The sequence below is a fragment of the Dipodomys ordii genome, unplaced genomic scaffold (assembly GCF_000151885.1).
Source record: "Dipodomys ordii isolate 6190 unplaced genomic scaffold, Dord_2.0 Scaffold235, whole genome shotgun sequence".
Classification (NCBI taxonomy): Eukaryota; Metazoa; Chordata; class Mammalia; order Rodentia; family Heteromyidae; genus Dipodomys; species Dipodomys ordii.
The window spans coordinates 1239010-1250360 of NW_012267451.1; the positions used below are offsets into that span (position 1 = coordinate 1239010).

The window sequence follows — 11351 nt, forward strand, 5'->3', positions numbered from 1 at the left end:
TTGATTGAAAATGTACTCATTACCTTGTTCATGTAACTGGAACCTCTCTGTACAGTATTTTACAATTAAAAATATACAAAAAAGAAAAAGAAATAAAGGAAATATACTACTAGCCTTAGAAATATAGTGCTGTACAAGCAGCAAAATAGCATAAGTAGGAAGAAAAATCGAAACAGGAAATAGAAAGGAAGAAGCACAGTAGATAATGTACTCACAAGGAAGAATGATAGAATAAAAGGCAAATTACATTCAAAAAGCATAATATATCCAAGTTAGAATGCAATTTAGGAGGTCTTGTTTGGAATTTGCTATGACTCTAATATAACCAGAGGAATGAATAAGAGTAACTTCTTTACCCTAAGTATTCAATTAAGAGTTGACTGTCAAATTGGTACAGATTGCTCTCAGAGCCTCTAAACATTCTGGGCAACAATTAGGTTCATCTTAATGTTTGTTTTTTCCAGAACGTGATCTCTCCCTGATTCTGGACAGAGAATTTCTCTCAGGTTTTATCAAGATGATGTAGCACTTGGGGGCAAAAATGCAACCAAGAAGCCCTGCACTGGAGGCCAAGATGGAGAAGACTTGCACAGCCACCATGACCTTCCCCTTGGTGCTGTGGTAGACAGGCAGAAAGGTGAGCCACACACTGCAGAACACCAGCATGCTGAAGGTTAGGAATTTGGCCTCATTGAAGGTGTCAGGCAGGTTCCTGACCATAAAAGCCACCATGAAACTGGCCAGGGCCAGGGTGCCCAGGTATCCCAGGACACAGTGGAAGGCAGTGAGGGACCCCATGTTGCACAGGATGATGACATGGCCATGTTCAGAGTGCACATCTGTGTCCACAAAGGGAGGAGTGATTACCAGCCACAAGCCACAGAGAATCACCTGGATAAGGGTGCAGATGGGGATGAGGAGGTTAGGAACCCATGACACCAGCATCTTCCTCGCCCTTCTTCCTGGAGCAGTGAGTGTGAAGGCCAGAACCACAGTGATGGTCTTGGCCAGGACAGTGGAAATAGCCATGGTGAAGACCACTCCGAATGTGGTGTGCTGGAGGATGCAGGTGACTGTGTGTGGACGGCCAAGGAAAAGCAAGGAGCAGAGGAAGCAGCAGATGAGGGAGATGAGCAGGATGTAGCTGAGGACCCAGTTATTGGCCTTGACAATGGGGGTGTCTTGGTGCTTGATAAACACCCAAAGAACAGCAGCTGTGAATGCAGAGCAGCAGAGAGCCATGCATACTAGAGCCATGCCCAAGGGGTCTTCATAAGCTAGGAAGCTCTCACTTTTCGTCAGACATTGGTTTCTCTGGGTGCTGGCAAACTGATGATCTGTACACCTCACACATTGCTCCATGTCTGGTGAGGAGTGAGAATCACTATTAATCTGTTTTCATAATTTCTCTTTACTCTCATCCCCTTCCACTTAAGCAACTCCTTTTCCCTGATTCACCATTTGACCTGTATTGCTTTCAATACCATGTAGACTACCTCTCTATATCAAAATACATTCAGGTGCATTTTCTTTCTCACATTTCTTCTTCTTTCCTTCCTCCCTTTCTCTTTTTTCTGGTTATCTCTTTCCTTCTCCTTCCCTCCTCTCCTTGCTTTCTTCCTTCTTTCCTTCCTTCCTTTCTATCTTTCCTCCCTAATGACTCTCTCCCTCCTCACTCCCTCTTTTTTCTTTCCTTCTCTTTCTTTCTCTTTCTGCTGTTCTTTACTTCTTTCCTTCCTTCTTTCTTCTTTTTCTTCCTTCCTTCTTTTCTTCCTTCCTTCCTTCCTTCCTTCCTTTCTTTCTTTCTTTCTTTCTTTCTTTTTTTCTTTCTTTCTCTTTTCTTCTCTCTTTCCTCTAGTGTTTGAACTCTGGCCCTGGGAATTTTTCCAGAGAATTCATGCCCAACACTGCCACCCTCACACTGACCCACAGCTTGCATTCCAACATTATTGTTGCTTAATTGTGGGAATGAATCTTATTGAGTTTCCTTCCCCTCATTGCATCAAACTCCATCTCAAATCTCAACTGCCTGAGTACCTTGGATTTCAAGTGCAATAATTACCTAGCATTATATACTCATTCTAGACAGGTCATATCACGCTGGCTATCTACCACTCATTCAAGAAATAATGGAGAATAGTGAAGAGGGCTTAATCCCAAACTCAACCTACTCCTTACATCAAACAAAAACTTCCTGAGCATTTGTTGTGTGTCAAGAACAATGCTACTCCCCACAACTGACAAAAAGCAAATCAAAACAAAAAATAAAACAATAAAGATAAATGGAAAAAAAGAACAATGCCCCTCCACCAATATGATAGGCTCTGGGAAAGATCACTGGAGGAGGAAGAAGCCAAATGAAATGGAGATTGTAAACAACTTCTGAATGGAGAAGCCAAAAGAAATGGGGTTGGTAAAAACTTCTAAATCAATTATATTTGAATGGAGAAGCCAAATGAAATGGGGTTGGTAAACTACTCTTGAATCAATTACATTTGAAGATTTGTTAGTCAATCTAGTGCCTGTGTCACATATGGAGTTATCCAAACAAAGCCCTTTGTATTATTAGAGTATGCTAAATATAAAATAAAATTTAATTTGAAAAGATCAGCAATGGGACTCAGAAATGAAAGGCTGTGTTAGATCCAGATTTCCATGATCATTTGCACATCATTTCAAAGATCAACAAGTGGTGCTTGATATTTTCTTTTTTTATATATTTTCTTTAAATACAAAAAATGTGACTGTGGAGAGTGGAACAGGAATGTTCTCAAGATAAAGCCTGTAGTAGATTAGAAAATATGTATGTAATGGAGAAGCATTAGGTTGGTTCTTCTAAGGAGAAATATGGTTAACAGTAGGATGGAATTTTGTATGAACATGCATGTGTCTTCTTGCCTTGCTACTAGATCATTCCACTGGCTTGAAGGTTAGGAAGGAGATATGTGGAATTTCACTGTACAGACTCACCTGTCATATTAGAAACCTCATTCTCTGGGCAAGGAGTACAATCAAAGCAACAGGTAGCATTTCCCTCCAGAGAGGCTTTCCTGAATCCAGGACCACAGCTCTCACTGCACACAGACTGAGGAGTCTGAGAACATTCAAATAAATGTTAGTGACTATTCATCTTTTACCTGACATCCCAGACACTCCAGTGATTTGGGGGATAAGTTGATCAAAACACATAATACAGCCAATGAATTGATTGAGCATTTTACAGTTTCATATAACATCACCTGAAGAACATGTGGGGCCTCGACACCCAGCCCCTCATGCTATCAGGAAGACATGGAGCCTTTTAACATGTGGATTCTAGGAAATTGGAAAATGGAATTAAATCTGGCATCCATTTTTTTAATTGGATATGATTCTTGAGCTATGGTGATGATGTATTTTCTCTCTTATTCTTCCGTGAATAGATGAATAAGAGCATGAGAGGAAAATCAATCAGAAAACTTCAAACCCACACTCTAAAGCCTGGATAATTGCTTTCGAGGTGCTGCTGTACCCAGGGCCATTCACATCTCTTCCTCTCGGCATCCCAGTTGCCATGAGGTGGGTGAAATTCACTGGCAGATGCTCCTTTCATTACATCCTGTCTCAATACAGACTCAAAATCAACAATCTACCCAACTGCGGTATGAAATCTCCAGGCAGAATCAAACCAAGCCCTTCTGCCTTCTCATTTGACTCCCTCAGATATTTGGTCACAATGCTGGAAAGATGATTCACAGGTGTTATTTAACTTTTATGATGTTCAATATACAAATATATAACAACATAATGGTAAAGAAAAGTTCTCCTATTCCCTCCATGAATCTGTTAGTAAGAAATTTCCAGAAACAGGAAGTTTTGAAATGTCCACCACTGAGACATAGTTTTATTGAACAAGCTTAAAAACAGGATAAGCTTATTTAAAATAGATCATGATATTACAGTTAGAAAAGACCAACTACGGGGAAGAAATAAGGGTGTGGTGACATTGTGGACAAGCCTTGAACTCATAACATCACTAAGAATTCTAAGCTCTTTCTACAGCTACTTCACACTAACAATACAGTTTTTAAAAAACAAGAGAGCAAAAAATGTACAAATGAATCACCTTGGTAATTCCTATGGGCCACTCTATCAGATTTTCAAACAAAATCAGTTGTTGACCATGTGGCCTAAATGCAGAAAACTTGCCAACTTTCACCGTTTGTCCCAGACCTTTAGGAAAATTCCAAAAGCTCATAATGTCATACTCTGCCTCCAATTTCCTTTCCTCATTCAAAACCACTTGGTCTCCAACAAGATTGATAAATTGGATCTTCTTCAAAAAGTGATGCAGCTAAAAGGGACATTATAGTATGGTGAATTGATTTTCAGAGTTATCACAGAACCCAGTAACAATGGATGCACACAGATTAGCTTAAATTCCCACCACATAATTCACTAGCACCACAGGAATCCAATCAACTGTATCAAATGTAGGACCACAGAGGACTAAAGTGTTACCAAGTTCTAAAACCTAGTTATCCAGGATGGGATGCAGAAACTCATTTTTAAAGGAATGAGACTCCAGCCACATCCAACCAAATAATGAATTATATTGTGACAGACCTCAATCACCACTCTAAAGTGAATTCCAATCACTTATTTTAGATCAGAGAGTATAGAGTGTTTATGGCAAGTATGAAAGATTACCTTAAGCAAGACTTAGTTCATTATGTGTGGGTATGAGTATGTGTATGTATATGTGTGTGTATGTGTGAGTGTGTGTATCCAGTCCTGTAGCTCAAACTCAAGGTCTAGGCACTGAACGTGAGGCATTTTTGTTTGTTTGTTTTTTTCCTTTCAACATAAGAATTCTATTATTTAAGCCACAGCTCCACCTCTGGCATTTTGGTGGTTAATTGTACTCAGGGGTAGGCTACATAAGTGGGCCCCTTGTGTATAGACAATCTTAGCTTTATAAGAACTAGTCACCCTTGATTTGTTATTTTTAAAAGGTACAAAGTCAATATGGAAATATGGTATTGAAAAGGGGACAGCTTTTTCCACATTTAGTGCACATGGGGGTCAGAAGACACAGCAATTCCTTGTCATGGAAGCAGCATTCTTCAAAAACATTGTCTTCGTAGCTCTACAATCATTTCAATGAGACCACAACAGGCCCAGTGTCTCTTGTATTTTCCTAAATGAAGTCAGACAACCTAGTTCCATCTGATTTGTAAGCTTCTACAGAAAGTCTGCATGTCTAGTGTAGGTCACCCAAAAGCAAAACCATTACCTGTGAAGAGATAAATGCCCTTGGTTTCCCATTGTGCACTGGTGGCTCTTCCATGTGATGAAGAAACATCTGGTGGAGAGCGTGGGCCAAGGCATACACAGCATTGTAGATGTTGTAACTTTCTTCTGACATGGTCATGTCAAAAATGTGCCTCAGCAACCAATCCAGTGTGGCATTGTATGAACAGTGCCCCAAGTCTCTGCAGTCAGACTTAATCAGTAGGCAATAAACAGACTGAATCCATGACTTGGGAAGGGAGTAATCTCCTGAGTTCTTGGATAAGGTATCTGTCAGAATATAATTGGTGAACCTGTAAGTGTTTCTATGATGGTGAGAGAAGATGAGAGGAGCATGAAAAGAATCGAGCAAAAGATATCTACCAATTGTCATGTCATCATAGTGTGAGTTCATGACCCAGACTTTCCCTGTAATTAAAAAGTGCCCAAATTTAAGAGTAAAGCTTAGTAGAAATTTACTGTCCCCATAAATGATAATCACATTGGTTGATGAGTCCATCAGCTGGCGATGCATCCGTAGATCATTTGATAAATCTGCAAGTGCAGTGTAAGTGATCATGTTCTCAAAGGCCAAACAGACTCCATTTTTGTACAACTCTTCTCTCAATTCTGAGAGGAACCACACACCATAGTCATCTTCAGTGGTGAACAGTCCCACCCATGTCCAGCTGAAATGAAGCATCAAGGATACCATGGCCAGAGCTAGAGCTGAGTCCTTGGCAGCCATCTGATAGACAGTACTGAACTTTCCATGGACATTCAGGAGAGGATCAAATATCCCAAACATGAACTACAGGGAAAAAAATGAACACAAACCCCAGGAAGAGAATGATCATAGGCAAATCTCGGTCCTGATGTTAACTATAAAACAACTCGTAGCAGTGGGAGCAAAAGTTTGCTTATCCCATTTGCAAATATATCTCCCATGTTCCAAGCTCTTTGTAAAAATGTACAGATAAGGCTTAGAGTTTTGGATCATCCTTTAGTCTCTTAAGAACCTCTCCTTTTAGTTATTTATTTTTTGCAGCAAAGAAAATGTGTATGCCCCACTCACCTTTCGAGTCTTTTCCCTGTGAGATCATGAATTTTGGAGGGTTTTTTGTTCAGCCTATAGAGGACAGAGTCAATGTGAACATGGTATCACATCTGCCCACCCCTTCCAGCCTCACCTGTGGTAGTTTGTAGAGTTCTAGCAATGTCCCAATTGGGACAGATATGCTTGAGGTTCCTGTGAGTACTGCTAAAGCTTTGCTGTCTCTTCTGCAGTTGTAATTAGGGCTGTTTGTATTCATCCCAGAGAGCCAGATGAGAGGATTCTCTAACATATCAGCCTCTTTGAAATTCTCATTATAGATCTCAAACCCCAGAGTCATGTTGGGTAGCAGATGGGCATTCTTGTTGATCTCCTCAATAGCTAACACCAGGGAAAGAAGCAACTGGTATTTCTGTAAGTTCATCCTGCACATAGGTCACAAAAATTTGGTGTGTATATGTGTATTACAAAAGATTAACTGCAAATTTCATGACACTGTTGAATCAAATGCTTATCTCTACACAGTAGTATATGTAGATCCTATCTTCCAACAGGATGGCATTGTAATTTGGAGTCTTAGACAAGTTATTACAATTAGGAGAGCTCCTGCACTGGCCTTGATCAGCATACACGAGATGATTATTGTTCTGAGATTGTAGAAAGGGTGGGGAGAGGGATGAGCAAGCTGGTTTTTCCTCTCTGGAATGTATGGATATGTGAAAATCACTGCTGTCTGCTGGGACATAAGAGCTTGCCCAGTTCACATACCAAGTCATTAAGTATCTTGACTTAGCTGTGCATTAGAGAAAACTCTTAAGAAATCGAATTCAAATTGGGAGCAGCTTGTTCACCCAATTTCAAGCAGTATGAGAAGAGAGGCAAGGCCTGCTGTATTAGTACTAACTAGGAAAACAGGCTACCTTGTCTCCGCTCACTTGCCAGATCATGCAGATGGCCCACCCTGCTGCAAAGAAATTAATCTTTCCTTGTGAGGAAATTAAAGAGGCACACTAAACTGACTCAGAGAATACCATCATTCAAGGGGATTACCCAGAAGCAGAGCAAGATGGCAGCCAAGGAAGATAGAACATGAAGATTGCACCACCCAACAAAGAACACATCTGAGTCAAGTGTTGTGGACCAGAAGGTACTTCTCTAGTAGAACAAAACAACAGAAAAGGAGGTGTAAGAAATTGTGGAAAGAAGCTGGCTTCTTTCTCACCATCATCAGTGTTAATAGTTCTCTATGGACAAAAACCCTCCTACATTGATTGCATGGAGGGAGAGAATTAAAGTTAAATCTCAGAATCATGAACATAAACTGAGACAAGTGGTGGGGAAATGCTTATAGTCTCTGCTTTTGGGTCCAGATTGTGCCTCTGGAACTCTTTTAGGATAAAGAAGGAAGACACTGACACAACCTGGCTCCTCCAATCTTGTGAAACACAGCAGGTATTGGATTCAACCTCCTAGTGAGCAGGGCATAAGTATAGGTCAGGTTTTTCTTAGACCACTGTGTCAGACATAAAATGGTTGGACCAATAATCCAGAATAAACAATATGCCTTGCTTGGTGCTAGCACCAATGCGTCCATTGGATCTTCCAGGAGGATCCCAGCTGCCCCAGAGCAGCCTAGGAAGGAAAGTCTGTGAATTTTCTTTGTCAGTCATGGGGCTTGAATTCTGGGCAAGGGTACTGTCCCTGAGCTCTTCAGCTCAAGGGTAGTGTTCTACCATCTAAGCCACAGTGCTTCTTCCAGAGTGGAACTCTAGATAGCAGTCACCCGCCCTCATCAAAATCTGTCTAGTCCCAACCAAGCCAAAAGAAAAGTGGACTATGGCAAAGCATACGAAGTTTTATCAGTAATTGGCTTTGAGGAATACATAGAGACTCAAGCTCCCTAAACAACCAGAGAAACTCACTCTTTAGGTTTTTTTATATTTGATGTTTGTTGTTTTTATTTCTCTGTGTTACTTTTGTGTATTGGTTTTTAGGATTTTCTATTTCTTCAATCTTCTATTTTTCACTATTATTTGTTTTTTCCTTCCATTTTTCAATTTCCTAATTTTCTATTTTGTGTTTCCTCTTACAATCCCCTTTTCATTTCTCTCCACATTATAATGCTACTCCATCAGAGATACCCTGTTTAGTTGTATACACAAAGAAAGGCCTCCTTCTATGTATGTAAACAATAATTACAGGAGTTATTTTAGATTAAGTGGCATCCCAATACTCTTTGAATAAACCATTTTCTAGTCTCAGCAACTTTTCCAAATACACTTATATATATAACTTTTCTTATCTATATATACCTTTTTTTCTAAACTATCTCTAGCTCTCTCAGCTGTTCCCTACATAACATTTCTTCGAATTCTTTTCTACCTCTTACTCTCAGAAACAAAGCCTCTACTGTATATTCTTGTCCTACGAGCAGTTCTTACCCCTTTACTATCATTATACCCAATTTTTCTTCTGAACTTAAATTTATATCTCTCCAATCCTAACCCTTCTCTTTTTCATCTGCTCCACTCCATTGATCCCTAAAGGTTTCTATCTGACCAAACTTAGAGTTGGTTCTGTTGTGACTATGTACAAGAGGCACATCCTGTTACCTCTAAGATGCCGACTAGTTATCAGCTAATCATACATCTCCTCAAAAGTTACAACTATATACAATTTCTACCTCAGAACCACAACATCTCCCTTCAAGCAAAGAAAAAGAGAGCTAAATAGGAAAACACCTATCCATAATACTGAACCCCTAAGATCTATACATTTATATGACACCGGGTTGCCTCTGGCCCTAAAAGACTGTCCTATCATCATACCAGTGTGGTTCTTATCTTCAAATGGGTAGAACTAACTGCAGAAACAAAGGAAACATGGCCAATCAACAAACCCCAACACCATCTCAATGTAAATAAGCCATAGAGTATCCCAGAATGACCTAGAGGATAATACTCAAGGTATTTTAAAAGTATGGCTGGTAAATCTGCTGAATGAAAAATTGGACACACTGCTTATGGCTATAAGAGAAGGTGATCAGGCCTACCAGAAGTTAATAGATGACTTCATGGCCTCCACAAATAAAAGGATAAAGGAACTTCAAAAGAAGAAGAAAGAGTCTAATGAAAAGATAGAAACCCAGATAAAAGGGTGGAAAGAGAAGTCCAAAAACCAACTCCGAGAGATAAGGCAATCTATTCAAAACTTAAAAAAAAACCTTAATAAAGAGCTGGCCACCATTAAGAAAGGCCAGCAAAAAGGAAAGGAGATAAATAGCAAAGTAAAAAGCCTTGAAAGCAAAATGGAGGAGGCAGAAGAAAGAATCTCTGAGGCAGAAGACAGTTAAGACTCCAGAGAGAAAGAGTACACAGATATTCATAACAAAACCAACAAGCATGAAGATTATTGCAGGAAATACAGGAGACATTCAGAAATCCTAATTTGAGAATAAAAGGTATACGAGAGGGCCTGGAGAGGGAAACAAATGGATTAGGAAATACATTCAGAAAAATCCTAGCAGCGAATTTCCCAAATATACAAAAGGACAGGCATATCTAGATACAAGAAGCTTTTAGAATCCCAAATAAGCCACACCAGAACAGATCATCCTACCACCACATTATAATCTCTCCTGGATCAATAGCTACTAAGAAGACCAAGTTCCGGGAAGATGGCTGAGAAGAAGCTGGAGGCTGAACAAGCTTTTGCATAAAAAGAAGTTTTAGAGTTCCAGTGAATAGTCCTAAGCCAGAGAATCACACCAAGTGTGCCTTCACAGGACAGAGAGTTAGGCTAGAGAGAGAAAATACAGGCAGGGAGAGAGCCCTGAGTACTTGCCAGCAGCCTCCGTGGCGGTGGCAGCAGTGGCAGGGGCGACTGCAGTGGCCATACCTGAAACACAGAGAGTCTGGAACAAAGGAGCCAGAAGTGGCGGGCAAGCGGATTCTACTCAACACCAGCAAGAACCGACAAGGAGAAGACATCTTCATCCTGCAGTTTCCATACCAGAGATGACCCAGGAACCAAAACCCAGTGTGAGTAGAAGCCTGACGTCCTCACTCCTTCTCAGGGAGCAGAGGAGGAAAGGCTACCCCTCCCCCCCCCAGTACCGGAGATCTCCATATTGGATACTGACAAAGCTAGGCAGAGCTGCTAATTCCAACTCAGGCCCTGGAATAAATCTAGAGTCATCTAGCAGGTCAAAAGTGCCTACCTGACCTGCCAGACTCAGCTTCATGCAGGGAAAAGTCACCCAGCTCGGGCGCCAGCCCCAGGAGTGGCTTTCTTCACGGGGTAATCAGAGCCAGAGGCTGCCCCTCCCTTTAGCAGCCTGGACAATCAACTGAAATTCAGTAAACAGAAACCCTGAGAGTGGCTCCAGGCTGGGCTCTGTGAGTTTCTCACAAACCAGCCCCCCCAGGAAAAGCTAATGTTTGCTGAAAGGCCTCAACTCTACCCAGAACCTAGCCTCATCACAGCATCTCCAAATTCGAGGCTGGTTACAGACACAAGGGAGACACAAGATTTTTCCCACCCCTCCCCCAAAAAAATCAAAAAACTTTTTTCTGCTGTTGTTTTGTTGTACTTTTTATAAAAAAAAATTTTAATCTTTAATTTTTACCTTTTTTCAAAAAAATTGTTTTCTAGTAATTTTTTTTCCTCTTAGAATTTTATTTTAGGGGTATATGTGTGTTTGCGTTTTTCTTCCTTTCTTCTTGTTTTTGTTTTTATTTTTGTTTTTAGGTTTGGTTTGCTTTTATCTTTTTTCTTTCTCTCTTATCCTTTTCACCAGTTCTTCTCTTTCATTCTTTATGTGACTTAATTGCTGTTCTGCACATCCTCAGATAAACCCGTAGTGGAATATTAGACCTTATCCCACATTGTGTACACACATAATCCACAAATTTATTCCTCAATTCAAAACCTCTTAGACTTAAATTCCTTAATAGCAGTACTACATCTTTATACCTATATAATATTTTTTTTAATTTAATTTTATTTTATTTGTGAACATACTGTA

General features: G+C 40.2%; 1 protein-coding gene across 1 annotated transcript in view; it reads right to left on the bottom strand.

Moving 5' to 3' along the window:
- Positions 1–444: 444 nt before the first annotated feature.
- Positions 445–11351, bottom strand: part of LOC106000722 (vomeronasal type-2 receptor 116-like) — a 27080-nt gene continuing 16173 nt past the window's right edge. Inside the window, exons 3-7 of the mRNA XM_013035999.1 lie at positions 6462–6750; positions 5276–6082; positions 4106–4333; positions 2971–3094; positions 445–1364 (exon numbers count right to left, since the gene is read on the bottom strand). Of these exons, the coding sequence (XP_012891453.1) occupies positions 445–1364; positions 2971–3094; positions 4106–4333; positions 5276–6082; positions 6462–6750 (2368 nt within the window). The remainder of the gene's footprint in view (positions 1365–2970; positions 3095–4105; positions 4334–5275; positions 6083–6461; positions 6751–11351) is intronic.